This window comes from Puccinia triticina, chromosome 6A (assembly GCF_026914185.1).
Source record: "Puccinia triticina chromosome 6A, complete sequence".
Classification (NCBI taxonomy): Eukaryota; Fungi; Basidiomycota; class Pucciniomycetes; order Pucciniales; family Pucciniaceae; genus Puccinia; species Puccinia triticina.
The window spans coordinates 7,721,794-7,744,246 of NC_070563.1; the positions used below are offsets into that span (position 1 = coordinate 7,721,794).

Sequence of the window (22,453 nt, forward strand, 5' to 3'; positions counted from 1 at the left end):
GGAGTTCGGTCGGGGAATCCGGACAATCACCGGACGCGATAATCTGTAGTAACCGAAGAATGGAGTCAGTTTTGGACCGGATAGTTTACAGCGGTCCGGATATACAACTCACCGAAGCCACTTGGGCCATCGCCGATCCGGCAACGACAAAAGGCCAATGATCCGGAGAAGCCGGGCCATCAGCTGAGCGATTGACTCGGGTTCGAGGTCGGTTGGGGCGGTTGAACGCTTCCAAACACTGGCGGGACCATTGGAACCAAGAAGGACGAATCACCCCGCCTCTGTACATAGGCCCGTCCATGATAAGGATAGGGTTGTGTACAGAGGAACCCGGCTAGGAACAAAACAACCAACGGGGGGTCAGCGATGCCGAAGACAAACTACTAAGTATAACAAACAGAACAAAACACACTCGAGCTGAAGCGCTAGCAGAAGCCCCGCGATCTCGTAACGGGTAAGGGGACGGGGAAAAGTAGGTACGATAGTGGGGTCTGTTGGACATGATAGTAGACGAAAAGGATAAGTCTAGAACTCAGTACTGGGGAGGAGTGGGGTGGATGATGAGGTTGGAGGAGGGGGGGAACCTTTTTTATACTCACCTCGGATCCTGTGAGGACTCATAGGGACTTAAAGGCCCGTAGTCCTTTTGCCCCATACGCGGGCTCTGAACGGAGGCCACGAACCGTTCGTAACTAAAAGTGGCATCGTCCGACTCGACCGAATAGGAACCCCAGATAGAGTCAAGCCTGATGGCGTGCGGGGCCATCTCCCTCTCCGGAACCATACGTACATGAACCCACGGCCCGGTCTTGAGAAGCAGGTTGCTGGAGGAAACGGGGAAAAAGCGGCCAATTAGTCTTACCGTCTTAGGGCCGGCCGCTATGAGATCGCCGGCTGAAAACCAACCTTGCCGGCGAAGGCAGCCCAATCAGAATCCCCGAAGACCTGTCAGATTCGGTGGTACAAGTGGTGCGGGTAATAAATCTGACAGCTGCATCAGCCAACGTAGCGGCCACTCAGCTGTCGAGGAAGAACACGAACGCACTCACTTCAAAAATGAACCCTGCTCACCAGCAGGGTTCAGTATAGCTGTAGGTTTGGATGGGGCGAGACCTTGACGGCACCGGCGGCGGTGACATATCGGAGGGAATCGGAAGGCCGGCGAAGCTGAGTATGGGCCTTGAACCCCAAACCCATACGCCCTTGAGCTCCTGAATAAGCCATACCCCCAAAGGGGGTACGACCGACACACATACACACTCGAGACCCGAATGCGGGGCTGGGATAGCTGCTGGGCGGGTACGACCAACACTAAGTACCCGGGCCCAAAGCCCGATCAGTCAACCACCAAAGGCGGGTACGAGTCCCCAATCACTACTCGACACCCGAGGCCCGCGGCCTTGACAGCGCGTACCCTAAAGCGCTGGAGAAGCAGCCGCGGCCGCCACCATAGCACAAGCAGCACCATTGCGCAGCTGCGCAACTGCGGACTGCGGACTGCAGAATGCGCGCGGCACTTCAACTCCCAGACACCTCAAAAATTTCTCTTCAATAAAAGTCAGAAAAACGACAAAAGTTGAATTTTTGACCAAAATTCACCCCACCCAGCCTCTCTGACACAGTACCCAGAAGACGTCCAACGGCCAAATGCCCAAGGATTCTTCATGTCACCCAGTCAAAACTCAAGCCTCAAGCTCCCAAAATTCGAGATACGGCACTTTTCCAGTGGAATTGTCTGGGGACAGACAATAAGTTGGGGGAGGATGTGGTAGACGGAAAAGTGAAAAATCAAAAGTTTTTTCTCATACAGATATTTACTCACAATACGCCTCAAGATAACATCAAACAGACCTCATAAATGGATTCTACGGCCAATTTTACCCCTAGTCACCACTGGAAGCATCACCTGAACCCCGCTGGATTGGAACCTACACTTCTTTGGACACTGGACACCCATCACACGTTCAACATACCCAGTCACCAGCCTCAAGTCAAGGATCACAGTATTATGCTTATACACATCACCGGATACAAACATACATCTCCCCATCAGACTACAGTCATTACATATTGTCAAGTACTCTTCTATTTCCATATTATGATGTCATCACACACTGACTCTGCAGCCTCAGAATTCATTTATGCACCCCCTGCATCCACCTGTCAACTCATGCAGTCTACTGTCACTTTACGCAGCCTTCATGCGGCCCTACTGCATTCTTATGACATCATTTATGTACCCCTGACACATTATGACATCATTTGTATCTACTCTCACCAGCTAAAATCCCTCACCCTGTTGTCTAGATTATCTGAAACCCTAACCCACAAGCCCTCTGGGGCTCCACTTCTGTCTATATAAGGAGCTCTCTCCTCCCCAGTTGTCAGCTCCTCAGTTCATTACTCACCAATCACAGTCACCCCAACATTTACAGTTACAGCCTTATATATACTTAACAACCTACATACATAACAACCCTTACATTAACAATAAACAACAAATTATTCAGTGTCATCAACAAGCTCATCTTGGACCAACCAACCCTATCACTTCATTAAAACTTGCCAAGCTTACCTTGGTGGGTCTTGTTATCTGATAGTATAGAAGGGCAGAGTTTGCACCTCCATCATCCCCTTCTCCATTCAGCAAAAGGTTCTCAGGAACACTTTTGAGTCTTACACCAGACCATCTCTGAAACTTTCCTATTGAACCTTTCGACCACACCATTTTGATAATGATGATAAGGCAAGCTACGCTCCGCACGAACTCCCCTGGATTTCAAAAAATCAACTAGAGCTTTGTTAGCAAATTCACCCCCGTTGTCACTGCGCAATACTTTCAACTTTTTATCAGTCTGCCTCTCTAACCGTACTACCGTATCAATAATATGTTTGTTAGCTTCATTCTTGTTAGCCATGATTTTGATCTCATTGTAGCCAGAACCAAGATCCTTGATACACAACACATACTTGCCCTTGTTGTATGTCTCAACCGGAAAGGGACCCATCAAGTCCACATTGAGGATCTCAAGCGGTGAGACCAACCTGTTCGACCTGGCCAATGAATTTGTCCTACTGCTTTTGTGTGTCGCACACACCGGGCAGCAAATTTGACCTGATGGCATCTTCTTGGGAAGCCCAAAGGCTCCTTTTTGCTGAACCAGACGTTGGATGAACCGTAAGCTTGCATGACCAAAAATCTGATGCCACAGGAGAAGGGTTGACTCCTCCTTTGTCAAATCCTCGGGCCGCCAGGTGAAACTTGGATTGGCTTCCAACAGAGACTCAAAAACATCTCCCGGAAACAATTGTTGAGTTGTCTGTTAGTCTGCTACCATGATGTATCACCACAGTATGGAGGGCTGTTGGATCGACCCATGAGCACTACCAACCAACCACCCAGCTGGCAGCCACAAGCGTCTGTAGCCTAGTTGGTAAAGGCAGCACTCTAGTATGTGTCTCAGCATAGCTGAGGTCATGAGTTCGACTTTCACCAGACACATCTTCATTTTACAGTCTCTACAACAATTTGGACGCAAGAAACTCTGGTTCATCAGACAGCTTGGTAGAAACAAAATCAGTCTTATCATTGCCGCCAGTCACACCACAAGATATTTGAGAAGAGACATCAGAAGAAGGAGCAGGCAAAGGAAAAGAAGTAGGAACACCAGCAGCAGCAGATCCGTCGGAATGTAGAGAGAAAGCAGGAAGTCAAGAAAGAGGATCCAAAGTATGAAGAGCGACGGGGATTGGCCGAGGAAAGCACCATTTGTTCGCTTCCCTCCTGAAAGGACACGAGAAAAGTACTTGCCAGTCCGAAGAGAAAATATTGAAGGCATCCTTCACATGATTATATAAAAATCTGGAATTAGCTTTCCTCAGAGCAGCTAAGGAGATGAGTGTGGATGTGGCATGCTCACAAAACAGCACTCCCTTAAGAGTTGTGATTTGCCCAGTTTGGGTCTGAAACAAGAGGTCCCCAGCCCCTGTGATCAACAATCCACCACCTTTAGTGGCTACTCGGAGAGGGATAGGAGAAGAGAATTGGCAAAAAGATCTCAAAACATACCGGTTACCCGTCAGATGATGTGTTGCACCAGTATCGATCACTGGATCATTGACTCCACCAATTGACAGTTGGCTGAACCTTGGTTCAAGGCCAGCTTCCAACTCCTGGTCCAAATGGCCAATTTCAATCACCCTTGCCACTGATTGCAATGGCAAGGGCACCACATGAGTGAACTGCGAGGTTGGTTGATTGTTGTATTGCAGTTGAGAGATCAGAGCCGGAGGACTGTATTGTGATTGTTGGTGCGTCTGAAGCTGCCTGGAATCGAATGTGAGTGGCGGATTAGTTGCACTGGTGGACAGATTGGCAGTCGATCTGGGCGAAGCACGATGTTGAGAAGCTGACGGTGTCTTCGGGCGGTAGTCGGGTCGGTAGGAGTCAGATCTCCTAGGCTTCCCACCCGGTACATACTGATTGGACGACAAAGGAGCATAAGTACCGGGCTGTTGGTAGGACTGAGCTAGGTGTGAATCCGGGAGGCGTGACAATCGGGTACCAAGCTTGAAAATGGCCTGGAGCCATAAAGGGCCAAACACCTCCCACCGTTTGCAGTCGAGGAGTGACACGCGGGAAAAGCGGCGGACACTCAAAGTTAGACCACCAGGGCACCGGACACTTGCTGAGGAGATGATTGGGGGAACGGCAGTTCCAACACTGAAGACCTTGAATTGCCAGACCTTCAACTTGATGGGGAAGTCCCGGCCAGAAATCCGGATGGTAAAATCCATGGATCTCGCAAAGGGGTCCAGGGAAAGATCAGGGGACAACTCCGGAACAGCCGCTACAAACGTGGAGGAAGATTGAGGGTTCATCTCCATCTGCTGTTGTACCACATCAATATGCTTCAAGATGTGGTCTGTTGTCACCGCTTTCTTTGCCAATGTCCTGCTAACCCCCGCCAAGTCTTGTTCAACCCGGCGACCCACCTCCCGTCGATGATCGGATCCCGCTTCAAGTGAAGACTGGATAGCAAGTCCCCCAACGGTTTCTCAAGTGAGTTCAAGGTTGAGCATGCTGAAGTCGTCCAACAATTCCAACAGATAGCTCATTGCCTCTGAGCTGCTGCCATGGTCCGACATCTTGAAGTTTTTCAGCTTCTCCCAACAGAGCAGTTGTTCAGCTTGAATGACGTTATTGAAGCGGGAACGGAGATGATCATACATGCCGTAGACCAAGGGTGAAAGCGCTGCGCTTCAAAAAGCGCAGCGCAGCGTGAAGCGCAGCGGTTTTGGTGGCCGCTGCGCTGCGCTGAAAGTAGCGGCCCTGCCCGCTGCGCTACCGCTTTTTGGGTCTGGCAAGAAGTGGGGACCCGCTACTTTCAGCGGTAGCGCAGCGGAACCATCGCTGCGCTACCGCTTTTTGACCTGGCCGCGTAGCGCTCCCCCTCTGCCAGCCAGAAAAGCGTAGCGCAGCGCAAAGCGCAGCTGTTTTGGTGGCCGCTGCGCGGCGCTGAAAGGAGCGGCCCCGTCCACTGCGCTACCGCTTTTTGGGTTGGGGAAAAAGCGGGCCCCCGCTATTTTCAGCGGTAGCGCAGCGGGACTGGCGCTGCGCTACCGCTTTTTGGGCTGACCGCGCAGCGGTTCCCCGCTGCGCTGCGCTAAAAGACCGCTTTTTTGTAGCGCAGCGCAGCGTTTCAGCCTTGCGTAGACGGTGCTTTGCTTCAACAGTAACCGAACAAGCGCAGTGTCGACAGTTGCCAGGAGAAGAGATCAACCCAATTGCTCGTTGGCCAAGTGTGGATTCGCCTTGGTGAACCAGAGACTATCCGCAAACAGCTCCCGTGCACGCTCACAAAGGAACAGGTCCCACATGGTCAAGTTTGATCCGTCCGCCTTCAGCTTCTCCGCATTGGTCAACCGAGCAATAGCGTCCCAAACATTTTGACCGACCGTCCTGCTGCTCTGCTGTGCCTGCTGAAGAAATCTGGCAACATCAGCCTCCGTGTATATGGCGGGACCGTCGTCGCCTGGTCCATGAGCATCTTGATCTTCAAGTCCAGGCATGTCTGGTCCAGTATTCCGAGGAGTTGAGGTGTGTCTACTGCGAGACCAATGGTGATTTGTGGAAGCTGGCCAATTGTTTGTTGCGAAGGCGTCTGGTTGAATGCCTTCTAGATCGGGTGGGAGCCAAGGATTATTAGCCAAGGGAGGTGAGTGAGTGTTTTGAGGGGAGTAAGACATGGTTTCAAAGAAAGAGAAAGAGATGAGGATTGGAAGTAGGATTAAGAAGGAAAGCTGGATGTGAGAGTTTTTGGTTTGGATATGGAGAGATGTCAGGAAAAAAAAGGTTAAACAAAGGATGTGATAGTTTTGGTTTGGAGTCGGAGAGATATCAGAAAGAAAGGAAGATTGTAGATTTGAGGGAAGAGAGTATAAAAAAAAAAAATGAATGATGCAGAGCGAGATAGAGAGAAAAAAAGAAACTTTGAGTATCGAGCAGAGTAGAGATTTAGATAGAACAGCACAGAGGATGAAGATCCGTTTGGCCTCCCGCCTTGCCCTATCTTCACCGTTATAAATTTCAACCCCCTAGGTACCAAGGTATTGGGTGCAAGCTAGCTAGACTCAAGTTTAGTTCACAACGGCTATTTTCAAGCTTAGCGTTTGGTCAATGATATCGGATGCAGAAGATAGGAACCCTATGCTGGGTAATGAAGATGACAAAGAAGATGAGAAGTGATCCCTACGCTGGGATAGAAGACGATAAGCAGAAGAAAAGAATCAGAGAACCACGATTTGAGACCCTACGCTGGGTAGATTGATGAAGCGAGAAAAAGGGCTCATAACCTGTGATGGTTTGAGACAATGTTGATTGCAGAGGAACAACCCAACACGCGCAAGAGCTAAGTACTCGTGTCTAGTGAGACAGAGGATAGACCCCAAAAGGGGCTCCAACACGCATCACCCCCTCCAATTACAGAAACAGCAAGTCCCTCTACCCGATCGGCACAATGAGGCAAGCGCGTGAGGAGCGAGGTTGTACAGCAGTTCCGAGAAAGCTTGCGCTTCTGGACCTGCGATTTTGCCCCCCGAACTTGACTTCAGCCACCTGTATTGCCTCCTGTATGGCCGTTGCCATACAGGGACATGCATTTGTTGCAAAAGCTATCTTTGTGATAGCTAGCTTTTAGCTTTGGAGAGTGGCACCGTTGGACTCCTCGTCAAATTTTGAGTCCAGCGGTGCTGCACTCCCCTGCGCCCGTGTGGCATGACAGGGCACCAGGCTGCCCAGTCAGGCCCCGCAGCCCTGTATAACCCGGGCTGTCCAGAATACAGGGGGGATGTGGCTGAAGTTGAAGTCGAGTCCGGGGGGCAGAATCGCAGGTCCGGAAACGCAAGCTTTCTCGGAACTGCTGTAAATATGTACATACATAGATGCTGTTGGTTTCCGGGACCCGAAGTCTCGTCCACTTTGTTTGAGAGAGCGGAAGTTGACTTGTTCATTCGCCATACGTCACAGGTTCGGAGTTTCTTTCATTTGCGAAGTGAAGGGAAGTGTGGGTCAGGAATCATTGATTCCAACTCAGTCGATCACCTGACTCTTGGCTCAGCTTGGCTCACGAAGTCCCCTATGGACATATGTATTTATGTACATATGTACATACTTCCTTTTCCCTCATAAGAGCAATGTGTGACCTGGAAAGCTGGAAGGAACTCGAAAGCCTGGAACGAGCTTGAATGACAGCAAATTACAAATTATCATACATAGCTCTCAGTCTCGATATGTGCTGTGAGAATCAAGAAACAGAACTCGTCACCTTTCACATTCAGCGCTCATTGAGTCTGAGCAGGTCGAGAGGGTCTGAGTTCTTCCTTCACAAATGAGATCAAGGGTGAGCCCCCGAATATCAACAACGTGTGACAATCTTGTTCGCCACTAGGGCCCATATCGGGCGCGAAAAAGAAATATGTACATATAGTATGCAAATATTCCACTCGAAACTCTCGGCGGTGTCCGCCGGGAATGATTTCCAGCGGCTGGCGATTGTATCGATGACCTCACTCGATAGATTTTCTGCATCAATAGTGCTCTGGGCGAAAGAGAGAAAGCCATGAGAAAGCTCTGTGGGCAAGAGGAGAGAAGGTACATAAAGAAGTTAACCGCCTTGGTTGTTGTTGGGATATAAACAGTCGCCAATGCATCACAGTCCACTCGTCTCGTCCCCATTGCCGTCCAACACTGACCTACCCAGCATCATTCCAACTTCAAGACTCAGCATAACTCCAACTTGAAGACAAGATGTACCGCCAAATCGTGATTCTTCTGCTTGCCAGCCTCGCTGCACTCAGCATCGCAGCAGATACCGCAGACCAGCTTCCAGCTTCTTTCACTTGCAAATCACCCATGGCCAAGGACAAGAAAGGAAACCCTCTCACTCACACATTCAAAGGGGAAAACTGCATGAAGTGAGATTTTCATACCCTTGGAGCCTCGTTTCTGCTGTGACTTAACACTCGAATTTTGGTTATCAGGGCTATCGCAATGCTCGCCAAAGGTGACGTCCCTAAAGCCTCGTGTTACGATTGTCTTGTGAGTATCAGCTTGACTTGCTCCAACCCCTTGGCTCGCTCTTGTTGACCGTCTCCGCACACCTCAGCTTGGTCTCGTTGGCAAGGACGGCAAGGCCTTTACACCCAAAAAGCAAGTTCTTCACCGTCTCCTACTGAATTGTTAGGTACTCATCCTGTCTTTGTTTTTGGCAGGGCATTGAACCACGACGCCCTTCTGGCCGGTGTTAAACACATCGCTGCAACCTGCAAGGACCCGACACCCAAACACCAAAAACGTGACGACAAAGCAAAGCCGGACGCTCAAGTGGTCTTAGGCTTATCTCCGGACGCTTCCAAATGTTAAGACTATAACAGCCGCTGCACTGTTATTATACTTTCGCTTCTATTTGTGTTTCAGCATTGCCAGGTTCTCTTTATCTACGGATCTAGCCCCATCTTTCATTCACATTTCATTATCGAGTTAAATCCAATTCCTCTCACATTTCAACCTCCTGTTCTATCTAAATTCCATTTCCTCCTGTCAAATCTGATTTCCGTTCACATTTCACCCCCCGGGCCCCCTGTTCGATCTAAATTCCATCAACATTTTATTCTCCTGTTAAATCGAAATCCTTTGGACAAGTTCCGAGGCAGGCAAATTTCAGAATCTAACAGGCCTCTTCACAAAAACTGGTGCCAATTCTTATGTCAACTGGGAGTCATTGTCGACTTAATCTGATCTTCAATGTGGTGGCCGTGGGTGTGCCACATCACCATGTTCATGGCCTTGAGTATCGTTGTCAATTGTTAGTCACTACAGTACATACTCCTGCCTTTCAGTCGGTTCGTACGTGATTGTGACGGTGTGGTCCGTCTCAAACATACCCAAGTCCCTGGTCGAGGGTGCATCCGCTTCGTCCTCACTTTTAGAGTTACTGGGGTTTAATCTGAGCTTAACTATAAGCCTCTCCGGAGATTTATTTTATGCTTCATCCGGCTATTTGTGTACCACTCACAGGAGAACCTCGACATCGCGTACAAGCCCCTCCCTGCCGGGAGTATCCGGCTCAGTGTACAATGTATCCTCTGAGGCATGTCGAAGACCTTTCATGTCATCTCACTTGTCTCTCAACAATAAGGGTCTCTCAGTATGACCATCTTCACTCGACGACTGATGTCTAGGGGTGTAATTCCAGAAGCAGTCAAACGGACTTGTTATTGGGCCTTGCTCACTTGACCAGGGAAGTCATGATACATGGTTTGTCAAAGCTTTCTTTCGGACATTTTGACCCTAAACGGGGTTTGATGATGGATTCTGACAGGAGGGAGAAATGCTTGGTTTCTTGCCCAAATCAGACAAAGGTGCGTGCAACCTCTTTCCATGGACGTGGACTGGTGTCAGTCACGATACTAGTCAGAATTGCTCCTAAAAGTTTGTTAGATGTACAACTAGAAGATAAAGAAAATCTTGGCGGGAATGCGTGCCCCTAAATAAAACTTAAAGGAAAGTTGCGACTCCCAGCCGAAATCGGACGTCATCAGTTTGTGCCATCATTGGGGAGCCAAGTCCAAGAAGCAATTTTGGGCAACACAATTACTGGCTTCGTCTGGGGAAATGGTGTTGGGGGTTTAACATCTTTCATTGAAAGGGAATTGCGCGGGGGTAGGCAACTGAACAAAACTAGCAGAGCGACAGGAAATGAGCATCAGGCACGCCGCCGAAAGCCTAGCTTAACTACTTCTCGAGCGGGGGGTCCCTTCGGGAGACCAGGTCTCCGCGGGACGCTCTCCTCTCTTTCAGAGGGCGCCCGCGCTGCCCGGGCGCTTTGGGCCTAGCCGCTTGCCCTCTGAAACGACGGGACTTGTGTCAAGTTAGACCGAAAGCCGCGTGGGAGCAATTTCGAGTTTGAGCAAAACAAAATCTAGAAGGATGATAGAAATAGCTGGGCAAGGTAAACAATTAGGACATAGCATTTGGGAAGTGGAAGAGTTTAATGCACAGCATTTAAAGAGTTTGCAGGAAGAAAAAAAATGAAATTTAACAGTGTATGCCAAGAAACCTCGAAACAAAGCAAATAGAGCTGGTCATAACTCTAAAGTGGGTGAACAGCGTTAAAGTGCAGACACGAGCGCGCTAAGATTCGAGGCATCCTCCTCAGAGATGTTTGGATACAACACTTTAGAAATGCCTTCTTGGTCTTTTGTGCAAGAAAACGCGCTTAGTCTTGGGTAATGATCTTCGCTCGACACCGGCGGGAGACGGAGAGATATCAGCAGTCAACGGGTTGTAGTTGGGATCGTGGGGGGGTGGAACACTTGACTTTACGTTGGGGTTGCTGCCTTGGTTTGCTGGCAAGACAGCTGGCGGTTCCACTCGCGCCCCCGAGTTGTAGATTCTGAATGCATCCGGATTGGGCCCGACTGTCGTCTGGCTCGATTTTGGGCCTGCTTCCTGGTTGACAGGGGGCTGAGGGGCAGGGGGGCTGCTCGGAACTACCGCTGCGCTCTTGGGAGAGGAAGCAGCGGACGGAGGTGAAACTGGCACTGACACTGTGGTGTTGGCTGCGGGAGCAGCAACAGGAACCGTAACATTAGTTCGGTTGACTGGATCGTGCGCGTGCAGAGGAAAAGTTGTCGAGTTCTGGGGGGCTGTGTCATTGGCACCAGCTCGCTGAACGGCGATGGTGTGGTTGGTGCTGGTTGCGTTGGAGGACGGCGAGGGCTTGGCTCGCTTGGCGGCGTCACCTAACTTGAGTGCGGCACACGAACCAAAGCCAAGTTGATTCCGGCATCTGACGATGCAGGTATCCTTACCCTTACCACCAGTGCAGGTTGCATTCCTGTTGTGTGAAGGTTTCGGAGGGCAGGTTGATTTGTAGTCAGTAATGATTTACCGCTGAGACTCAATGTAGCGCTTACGGGTAAAAGGCCGCGGTTAAGGGATAGACGTAGTTGTGTGCCGCTGGGTTAACACCATCAACGCCTTCAACTTGAACAGTGATGTTCATAGGCTCGAAAGTGGACAGCGAGCCGTCTCGGGAGTAGTCACAATTGAATGGACCAGAGCCGTCCGGGTTGTGGACAAACACGCCCATGACAATGGAACCGTCTTTATGCACTGCGGATACACCGCTGGCTTCGGCTGTTGGTATGCAGACTGTCAGCTGATTGCTGAATAGAAAAAAGAGGAGACCTTCCACACTTTCAGACTTACCTCGGGCCAACTCAGCATGAGGATCAATTACAAACGGCGGAAAGTTGTCACCACCGAAAATCCTTCCACAGGGGCCCACGGTGCCCGCCTTAATTTCCTTGTCAGTGATGATACCGGTGTATTGATGGACCTGACCCCTTGTAGTGAGCCGGGTCCCGAAGCCGGAAGATTGCACACCGTTCGCTCCATCAAGGGCGATGATGAACGAATGCGAAAAGACCTGTGGAAGAAATACGGAAAAGACGGGGAAAACTGAGAGCGGTTTAACCATCTTGAATTTGGTTTTGAAACTGTTGATAAAAACTAAGGTTCAATCTATGGGGGTTAGAGAGTTCTGGAGGTTTCGTCCAGATTGAGACTTTGAAGAGATGGAAAGATTGTTTGCTGCAGAGAGGGTGGGCGAAGGAAGGATGGAGGGCGCTTTTTGAACCATTTTGGATGAGCTGCCGATATGCTCAGGCAAGAGTGCTTTTTAGATGAGATGAGCGGGTGGAGAGAGATATGGAAAGTTACTGCTTTTTGATGTCGACTGGCAAAAGGGCTGGGCGACTTTTACCGGTGTTCATATCAGGAGCTTTTAAGTTTTGATGAATGTAATACATATCATCCCCACATCCTCCCACATCCCTCCCTACACACTTTGGAGACACGCGCATTCCACCATGCATTCCTGGTGGCCTATGTACATATGGCCATTGGCAGCGCGTGTGTGCCCGAGCCCCGAACTGAGTCAGTCCTCCGAGGGCCCCGCAGGGTCTCTGCGAGGCCCTCCTCCAGAGGCTTTGTTTAAGCTCGGTGTGTGGCGGCAGCTGCGGGTCCCCGGGCGGCACCGCTCCCCTCGTGTGGTGGTTCGGGGAGCTCCGAGGCATGACTTCGCCCCTTTCATGGTTGCACCACCCAACTTCCAGACCGGTCTCGCTCGATGGCTCAACATTTCCGGCAATCTTTCTCAGTCCTCGCCATCCTGGCCAATTCGTCAGTACATATCATTTCATCCATCTCTCTGCTTGTCAAGTTGTCTTTCAACTCATCTTCTGACTTTTACTTGCCTCTTGGAAATTCTGCAATTCATATCCCGGGACCCGAGTACTTCAGATTGACTGCCGGCTCCCTGTTCACCTATCCGATATTCTCACCTTCCCTGCAATCTCAACTGAAATTCTCAAGCAAACAGGTTCGTGGAAGAATGAAAGAAATTAATCGGAAAAATCAAATGCAGCAACTTCCAACACTTGAATTATCACAAATGATATCACCCCGCAACCCTTTCCATGCTACCAGAGGATGACTATGGCTGAAATAAACTATCAATTTATAGGTGTCAGGGACAGCTTCAATCGCTATTCTGAGTCAATACCTATCCGCTGGTATTTGGGGCTCTTTAGCTGACACGCTTGGATCGGCCAGGTGAAATTTTGTATCTCTTTTAGACAGATTGAATTATATATACGACATGATTTCAATCCCATTTTTCACTGATATAGATGCTAATTAACCTACATGTGGTATGATATTCATTATCTTCTCTAGAGTCTCATTGGCCGCAGGAATCTTATTCTTTATTGGTTACAGTTCTTTATCCTATTCGCTACTCAGATCCTCTGAAGACCCGCATTTAACCAATGGATCTCAGTATCCGCATCAGTCAAGCCAATCTGCCGGCTTTGAGACTTGGATTCAAGTCACAATAGCGTATTCTATCTGTGGAGCTGCGACTGCAGCATCGTCAGTCCGATCCGTCTATCCTTCACCGCAACATATGAATTTAAAACAGAGGCTGATCTATCGCCACTGATTGTATGATGTATAATAACCTGATAGATACTTTGCAGCAATCACGGCTTCGACTAGAATATTCGGAGAAAAGAAACCCGGACTCTCAGTGGCCGGACCGTCGTCAATGTTTGGTTTGAGCCCGCTACTGTTGAGCTTCCTGGGCGTGAAATTCTTCTCAAGTCCTGATGGATCATTCAACAGTTCTGGCTACCTAGCTTTCTTGGCAATCTTGACGTTGATTGTTAACATCACTGGTTCAATTGGCTTCCAACGGAATGATGAATTGAACTTGACTCCCAGTAGTCCGCACAGCCACGATGAGCGAACCCCTTTAATTCAAACCTCACCGCCTGTTCTCAATCACTCCATGCACTCAAAAACGGCGGCGACACTCGAGCAAGATCCTGAAGGATTAGCTAGTTTCTTGGCTAGTCCAACGGTTTGGATCTTAGGAACCGTAGTGCTCCTCTCAGTCGGACCTGCAGAAATGACTATCGCTTCGATCGGGGCGGTCGCCGATGCCAAGAATCCTGGTCTTGGGACGGCTTTTAAAGCCGGGCAGGTTCAACTGATTAGCATCACCAATACTCTCTCGCGACTTCTCTCCGGATGGCTATCTGATCGGCTCTGTCGATCTGGCTGGGGCTCACGGCTTGTCCTTTGGGGCTTTGCATGTTTCTGCTATTCTATTGCATGCTTCTCAGTCGCTGTCAATGGTGGTATTGTTTGGGTTCTAAGCGCCGTCACTGGGAGTTGTTACGGGATCGTTTACACCATAGCGTCAGTATCAAACTCATGTGATCTTCATGTACAATGCATCTAATATGCTCACACTGAACGCTCAAATCACCATCAAAACAAACAGCCCAAGCTTGGTGGCTACCGTCTGGCCAATCAAATTCTTTGGTCGAAACTATGGTGTGATTTCTTACTGTTAGTCCTTCTACTTTCCCCGTTGTTTCTTTATCAAGCCTTATCGAAATTGCATCAAACAAAATTTGTCAATTCCTCAAAAATCTGGGAGTGCACCCCGATTACGATTTACTTTTAATCTTACCTTCCGGCCTTTCTTCTTGAAATCGTGGCAGTTTTTGCTACAGGAAGCTTCCTGTTCATCTTCCTCTTCGGGATCCTTTTTGAGTCCAGCGATTCGAACTCGATCGGCAGGGTCTATGAGATCTCTGGTATATTTGAGCTAATCTCGATTGGCTTGATGGTCCTCTTGTATCGAAAGTATTGGATGCATGGTATAACTTAGGATTGTCTGTGAACCAATCCATCTACCTTCATCAGCCTTCATCACTCGCAAATCTTAATTGTTCTATTGTTTTCCTCGGCGGTAAACTCAGTCAATTTCTCTCTGCAGCTCGATGGGATATCTGTACAAGCACCGGTATATTTGATTGAATTGTCTTTTTGGTCTCACTGTACTCTTCACTTCCTTGTTCTACATACGTACCGTGCTCGTTTTATCCCATTTATGTATTTCATAGATGCAGTGAATTGTTGATGCTATGATTGATGTATTCCTTGTACCAACAACTTTTTCGACTCACATCCTTGTGTCAATCAAGATCCGTTTCAAGCTAATACAAGATGGATAACAGAAACTTCAATGTCACAAAAAACAGTGCAGTATGCTGAGGCTGAGACTACGCAAAATAGGGACGTGGGGTGATAAGGGAAATGAGGAATGGAAACAGAATACACAGGCAAGCAAGGACTCCGCTGGAGAGTGTGATATCTAATATTCACAATCTACTGGGGCGATGTTGATTTGCCTTGGTTCAGAATTGCACCAATCAAAACATAATGTCCTTTAAATCTGACGAAGAAATTGCCAGGTGTCAGATGGAGGGAGCTTACTGGAATTCGGAAGATAGACTGACTTGCAGCGGGATAATCGCAGGTCAGGTTTCGCTTGCCACACTCCGAACACGGTCTGCCCTGTGGAGTGAAAGATGATTACAATTTGTGTTGATGACTTATGGCCCATGGGTCTCTCTGTACATACGCTGGACTCACGCGGTCGCATCTGGTTCGTCGTTTGCTAGTTCACAAACAAATATCAGTCAGCTGCTTGTTTTCAGTCAGCGGGTAAGACAGACTGACCGACAACCGTAACAGGTGGGGATCCTACGGTTTAGCTTCCTCCCCGGTTTGACAAGATGTGGTTACATTGAGCTCGAGTTTGATTGACTTGATGAGAACATCAGAGGAAATGAAGTGAGACTTCTTTAAATGATTTGGCAATTCCTGTTTTCTTATTGTTCGCTGATAGCACCCACTGGGTCTTTGCTTCCTTATGGATTTCGGAAGTGACCAAAATAAAGCAGGTCATAGTGAGCACATAAACATGACCTCAACTGATCACAGCTAAATGCAAGTGTTCGGTATCCTCTTGTTTGGGAATTGCTATGATTTGCCATCAGGTTCCGACACCGCCGGCTTTATATGCAATCCCTCTTTTTGAGCAGGTTGCCGGCAACGCCCGAGGCCCGAGCAAGCCAAGTCTGTCCTGGGCCTCTCTCAGGCCCGCACGAGTGGGCTGCTGCCTCTCGCAAAAGCATGTGTTTATAATTTTTCGAAATGCCGTTGACCGCGCACTATCATTCCCTCAGACTTGTGAAACCTTTTGTCCAGGAATGTTTTCTGCACTCTCGGCTTTTCATCCGGAGTTGGTTGTGCTGTCCAAGCTACAAATACTACGGAGCTTATCAAACACTAATGGCTCGCTAGCTTAACACAAGTCCCCCATTTCGGAGGGCCCTGGCACAGCCCAAGTCACTCCCTGTGCCCGCTTGCGAGAGGGACGTGTGCCTCAAAGTTAACTCAAGTCCCTCCCTTGCCCCTCCCTTGCCGGAGGGACTTTGACTTATCAGGAATTCTTGCGTGAGAGAACCGGATATTTATGGTGTTCAAAGTTGGTTTGCATAATTTTATGCACGCATAAATCATAAAATCATAAAATCTATTTTGCAGGGGATATGACTGTTTGATTATGTAATACAAAATTTCCTCACCAAAATATTTTTATGATTTTACAATTTATGCATGCATAAAATTATGCAAACCAACTTTGAACACCATAATTAGTTGTCATTTTGTTACATCTGCAGCTGTATCCCACAAGAAGTTGTGCATATGTAATATAATGTCCTAAATTTAGCTTGAGGCTGCCCAGCCAAATGTCTAAAAATTCCTTCTAACCCGCATATTGTTGAGGGTAACATAGGTGACACGAGATCTAAGAGAGATGACAAGATGTCATGGACATGGTCCAGCACATTGAGTCAAGGTGTAATTATCATTCAGTGAGGATTGCAGTGAAGGAAACAACTAGACTATAGGGTGTTCAAAGTTGAGTTGCATAAAATCATAACACCATAAAATCATAAAATTCTGAGGTGAAAAAAATATGTACACCCAAACACTCCAATTAGAGCAACCTTTCTAAAATGGTACATATAATAGGGGGTATCAAATATGAGAAATCCACAATTAGAAACCAGTCAATTAGCCAAAAATGAAATTTGTCACCAGTGGTTCCCAAAATGGAGTAGAAAAGGACCAGCATGTTTTAAAAATGGTTGGTTTTTTCAAACCCGTTAATAACATAATGGTGGATTTTGTCATATTTGATACCCCCTAATAGGGGGGTTCACAATAGGATAAAAGTAAAATTTTAGAGTCAATTTTAAGGTCTTTATCAACAAATTTTTAAAAATCTGGCAAGGTGTACAGGACTGGGTATCCCCTGAGAATCAGAGCAACGTCTTTATTTTTTAAAAAGTTGTTCATAAAGGCCTTAAAATTAGCTCTAAAGTTTTATTTTTATCCTATTGTGAACCCCCCTAATATCATCATTTGAAAGTTTTATGATTTTATGATTTTATGTATTGAAAATTTTGTGATTTCAACTTTGAACACCTTATATATACATGCATAATATAGACTGAGTTGTGGGTGTATAGATTAGAAGCATAATGCATAGTGAGATGCTAATACACTATCCCAACACATATCACTGCATACCCATCTGATTTCTTCACAGCCTCTGGTACCATTAGAATCAATCAGCTTCTCTTTGTACATGTCCTGTATCCCATCAAACTTATATCCTCATCCCTTGGGAGTAATTGCAATGCAAGAAAATGCCTTGGGAGGTCTTGTGAGGCCAAAACCATGAGAACCTGTCCAATCTTGACCTACAATTGGCCCAATGGGCCCATCACATTTCTCAGGAACAGCACTGGCAAGAATGACTACTGAGCAGCCAATTTTTGTTGAAAATACTTGAAAAATGTGTACAAAATAAGCTGAGATCAGCACAGAACTAATTATAAAATAAATGTAAATACAAAATTCCTGATTTTCTTCAAAAACCCCTGTCAGCCTCAGCCCATGAATCTGACTTTATTCCTAAGCCTCTCCTTTGGAGACTTCATGCCTCCTTGGAGAGGCTTAGTTAAGCTTGGGTAAAGCCTAGGCTGGCATGAAGTGCTCTTGCGCAAAGCACAACATCCAAAGGATGCCCCCAAACTGAACTGAGAGATTTTCATCTTCCAAAAGTTTTTGCTGGTGATTTTTTGCCTTTCTAATTTTGGCCCTGTGCATGCCCTTTGGACAACTTTGTAACCGCTGCGCTGTGTTTAGGCTTAGCGCAGCGGTTTTTGTGCCGCTGTGCTAACCACTTGTTATTTTCCATGAAAAAAATAATGATTTGTAGCGTGCTAAAAAAGAGGGCACGTAGCGCTGAACCACTGCATTTCAGCGGTAGCGCAGCGGTTTGAAAAATAAGAACAAAAGTGGTTTAAATTATGCTAAAAGAGGTTTAACACACATTAAAATTCTGCTATCCGCTAAATTAGCAATGCCGCAGCGGTTTTCCACTCCCGCTGCACTATTGGTAATCACCCTGGGTAGGCAGCGGTCAATTGCTGCGTGTAGCAGTTAGCGCAGCGGCTTTTCAACAGCTTCCGCTGCATGCCTCTGGGACATAGCGGTGTGACCACTGCTCTACGCTAAATGTCCACTTTTTCTAGCGCAGCGCAGCGGTTACAACATTGCTTTGGACCATGAGACTCGTCTCAATCTTCCCTATGTTTTGCTGCTACACATGTTTCTCAAAGTCACATCATCCTCATCCCATGACCCTTCAAACTTTGGACTTTCAGGGTTCCTTGAGCTGTATGACTTGTGTGGATTGAACTGACCATGGTAAACCTTGGTAAACAGTATTGTTGTTCAATTAAATTACACAAGAACCAGGTTCTCCAAGCTCTGGTTTGTAAGATTATAGCTCCAGCGGACCGGCACTCAAAGCACAAAGTACAGGGAGTGTCACGAGCCACTGAAGCTCCGGAAATTGGTAAGCTTTGTGAACCTTTTTCCGTAGCCGCGGCAAGCAGGACTGAAATAGCTGATAGCATCAACTTGATGAATGCAGACACAGTCCATGCAAACAGCAAGATCAAAAACTCAGCAAAACACTGTTGATTGTCATTGTTGTAAAGAATCTTGAGTAATGCCAAAGGTGAGCTCTTGTAATTTAAACAACCAAATGGCAAGTCAAGACTAATGTATTGACCCTACTCCTTGCAGAGAAAAATCTAAAAGGAAGATACCGGGCGGACATCACACCAATCCAAAACGGTGAAGGAAAAAGTGAGTAGCCAGTTTCCCTAAGCTAGAAAAAATCAAGAAGATGGAGGAGGTTCTAGATTGATGGCTCTGTTCTCACAGATAACCTCGCCAGAACCAAACTTGCACAGTGCTTAAGCTGGGCCATAAACAAGCACAGAACTCGGGCTATGTAAGAGATTACCTAGAGATAAAACACTGAAAGACAAACAAAGCTGGTTTGGGTTTGTAACTTAAACAGATCAGCCTTGTTAACTGAGACTAGTTCTACTCTCTCAATCTCATACTACTAGTCAGCGGCCAATCAAACTGCTTCCAGGTATAAGATAATCTCCTTTCATTTCTTATCTTAAACCAAGCCTGCCTGAGCATGTAAATAGAAGTAGCGGCTAAGATTAACAATGGAATAGAACTTCCAGTTCTTCCAAAAATTTCATGGTTAAGATTCCTTGGCCACTCCAGCTCTTGCATATGAGGACAGGGAAATGAAGCCAAGATGGTCAGCTATCTTGACCCTTCAGGGCTTCAGCAGAGGCTGGCTAGTTCTTGCTTTGTGAAGGGTGAAAGGAAAAAAGGGCATAAAAAGCCACAGGCATAAAAAGCCACAAAAGCCCCAACATCTTGGACAAGAAGTATGTCTTGGACAAGAAGTATGTCATACAGTCATTCTGAAAAAGCTTAGCTTCTTTGGAAGGAATTTACACCCAAACTTTGTATTGGATTTGCCAATATTGTGTGCAATTACAATGTCAAGGTTGGTCATATGTACATTCATTCCTACCTCATTCTTATATGCAGGGTGCATATACAGGATCCAGGTAAGATTAACCAGCCACTAATGATATTTTCCTAATTCTGATTCTACAATTGAGCAATTCTACCTCAGAGCCCAAACTACTCCCAACCGCAAGGTTAGATGGTTCCGGTCCTAGTGGCCAGTGTTTTTGTTTTCTGCTACCAAACAGCTTGTTTTGTGGCATCCTGCAATTAAATGTGCTGGAAGGTCTGAATATCATGTGTCCAACCTTGATGTTTGATGCAGATGGGTTGGCACATCCAGAAGGACATTCCCCTGGAAATTACTTCCCAAGAAGCTAAGCTTTCTTGGTATTTCTCTAATTCATAAGCCTCTTGTACGCAGAGTCCCTTGGGGAAACAGGGGTGCCCCCTGTTAGAATTTCAAGGCAAGAAGAAGAAGTGGAGATTTTGAAAGAGGAGCTTATATTACTTGATCTTTTTGTGATTCTTGATGATGGTCAAGAGAAGAATGGGGTCTGACTCAATAATTTATTACCAATGAAGTCAGAGAAGACTATAAAACAAGTTTACCTGTCACACTTTTGACAGATGAATACAACAACTTGAGATGAGAACTACACATCTCAGCTCTACAGGACTCATTTACTTTAAAATCTACATGTCTAAAATAAAGAAAATATAAATTCTAGAACTACACATCATTATTAAATGAATAGAATTAAGAACTACATGCCTTAATATAATTATAATAGTATTTTTGATTGTTGGTAAAATAAAGCTAGAGGCTGAGAGAGACTAGAAATCTAACATCCCTCTCATTTTGAGAGGCTTAGTTAGGCTAGAATGGCTTGATGTTTTCAGGACCTAAAAGCAGCGAGAATACTATAGTACATGTTGTATCTATTAGAGAATGTTGAAATGGACCTGGGTACTGGTTGCACAGCCAGTACCCACATGTTTTCCCCAAAACCAGGCACCCAGCACCACTGGGCGGGTACCAGCAGTTTGTTTTGCCAGGTATGAGATTGGGGGGCCCAAGCATCCTACTTGGGATCTTTGGGGGGTCCCCGCGGGGATGTATCCATGGGTGAGGTTTGTAGTACATGTACATACCATCAGCTGCAGTGGTTTCTGCAGGGGTACCCACGGGGATACCCTAGCACAGGAAAAAAAAATTTAAACATCCTCAGTTCCAAAATACCAAGAAAACAAGCATTATGTGTGAAAACCAAGCTGGGAAATGCCCCCATTGAGAGGGTCTTGTAGCAAGACCGCACATATTACACTGCACTTAGCGTAGCGGTTTCTTGTGGCCGCTTGGCTAGTATTACAATGTAGCCTATAATCAGCTACAATTACAGCTACAAAATGTTTGGGAAAAAGTGCATGTTTAGCTACAAATTACAGCTAATTAGCTTTAGTGGCCCTCTAATTAGCTGTAATTTAGTGTTAGCAGAGCTTAGCGGGTCAATATTACAGCTAAAGCTAACAGCCTGGAAGTTTAGCAGCTGTGAAGCCCTGCAATTCCCTTGGGTTTCACAAGGTTACACGGGAATATCCCTTGATTACATCAGCTTATATTTCACTCTTAGCTATATAGTCTGAACTTCCCCGCTCCCCACCTAGCTCAGCAGAGACCCCGGACTGATCCCTCTCTCACTGAGCAATGTAAGCTTCTCACTCCCTTTCTTCTCCTTCTTCTATGATTCATCTTGTATGTGGAGAGACCCCGGACTGATCCCTCTCTCACTGAGCTAGCTCTATGAAATAAAGCCCCCAAGATTTTTTCTAGAACTGCTCCAAGGCCTCACTGCCTTGTCCCTCCGCCTCCGAACAGTGAAGGGTCTCCCGACCCTTACAGCGGCTCTCAGCTATATTTAATTTCTAGCGGCGCTAATGTAATTAGCGTAATATGTGTGGTCTTGCTTGTAGGCACCCATTGGTGTGCACTTTCTCAAAGGTGGTGTTGTCAAACCTAATGTACAAACCAGCTAGAGAGATGTGAAAGGCCCATCTGAATTGTCATATTTCCTTAAAAGATGCAGGTAGAATTGAGCAAAAAAATTATGAAACTAGGGTGGAAATATGAGTCAAGTCAAGCTTGGTGGTGTGGTACCAGATCATATAAGCTAGAGATCCTAGGGTATTAAAAAAATAAGCTTTCTTTTTTTTTTCAATGTCTACATGCACACACATGTGGGCTGTTTTGCACTTTGCAGATGTCACCTTCATTTACACACGTACATTGGGATGACAGACCATGGGATACACCATTCACAGCACCATGACAAGTCACCAGGGGAGATTTTGACGCACTCTCCAGAGAGTGCCATACTGTACCCTTTTTCTGTAACTGTGCTGGATGTCTTTGATGAAAGTAGTGCAAGAATTGATGAAAAATTCTGGAACTAATCCACAAATGATTTGAAACTGATCCTGGATTCATGCATAAACCATCCTGAATTCATGCAGAAGTCAACTGGAAAACAACTGAAATGCAGT

General features: G+C 46.8%; 4 protein-coding genes across 4 annotated transcripts; 2 read left to right on the forward strand and 2 right to left on the reverse strand.

Annotated features, from left to right (window-relative positions):
- Window positions 1-7,835: 7,835 nt before the first annotated feature.
- Window positions 7,836-8,236, reverse strand: PtA15_6A886 (uncharacterized protein; the record flags this gene model as incomplete). Its single annotated transcript, XM_053170637.1, has 3 exons — window positions 7,836-7,881; window positions 8,005-8,099; window positions 8,171-8,236. 3 exons carry the CDS (start codon window positions 8,234-8,236, stop codon window positions 7,836-7,838), a joined length of 207 nt encoding a protein of 68 aa, XP_053021809.1.
- A 72-nt stretch (window positions 8,237-8,308) lies between these two features.
- PtA15_6A887 (uncharacterized protein) lies at window positions 8,309-8,923 on the forward strand (the record flags this gene model as incomplete). Its single annotated transcript, XM_053170638.1, has 4 exons — window positions 8,309-8,475; window positions 8,542-8,599; window positions 8,667-8,710; window positions 8,773-8,923. 4 exons carry the CDS (start codon window positions 8,309-8,311, stop codon window positions 8,921-8,923), a joined length of 420 nt encoding a protein of 139 aa, XP_053021810.1.
- A 1,815-nt stretch (window positions 8,924-10,738) lies between these two features.
- Window positions 10,739-12,044, reverse strand: PtA15_6A888 (uncharacterized protein; the record flags this gene model as incomplete). Its single annotated transcript, XM_053170639.1, has 3 exons — window positions 10,739-11,399; window positions 11,479-11,701; window positions 11,774-12,044. 3 exons carry the CDS (start codon window positions 12,042-12,044, stop codon window positions 10,739-10,741), a joined length of 1,155 nt encoding a protein of 384 aa, XP_053021811.1.
- Window positions 12,045-12,695: 651 nt separating this feature from the next.
- PtA15_6A889 (uncharacterized protein) lies at window positions 12,696-14,807 on the forward strand (the record flags this gene model as incomplete). Its single annotated transcript, XM_053170640.1, has 7 exons — window positions 12,696-12,748; window positions 12,869-12,947; window positions 13,092-13,180; window positions 13,370-13,498; window positions 13,595-14,329; window positions 14,415-14,482; window positions 14,638-14,807. The coding sequence occupies 7 exons, from the start codon at window positions 12,696-12,698 to the stop codon at window positions 14,805-14,807; spliced, it is 1,323 nt and encodes a 440-aa protein (XP_053021812.1).
- Window positions 14,808-22,453: the final 7,646 nt, after the last annotated feature.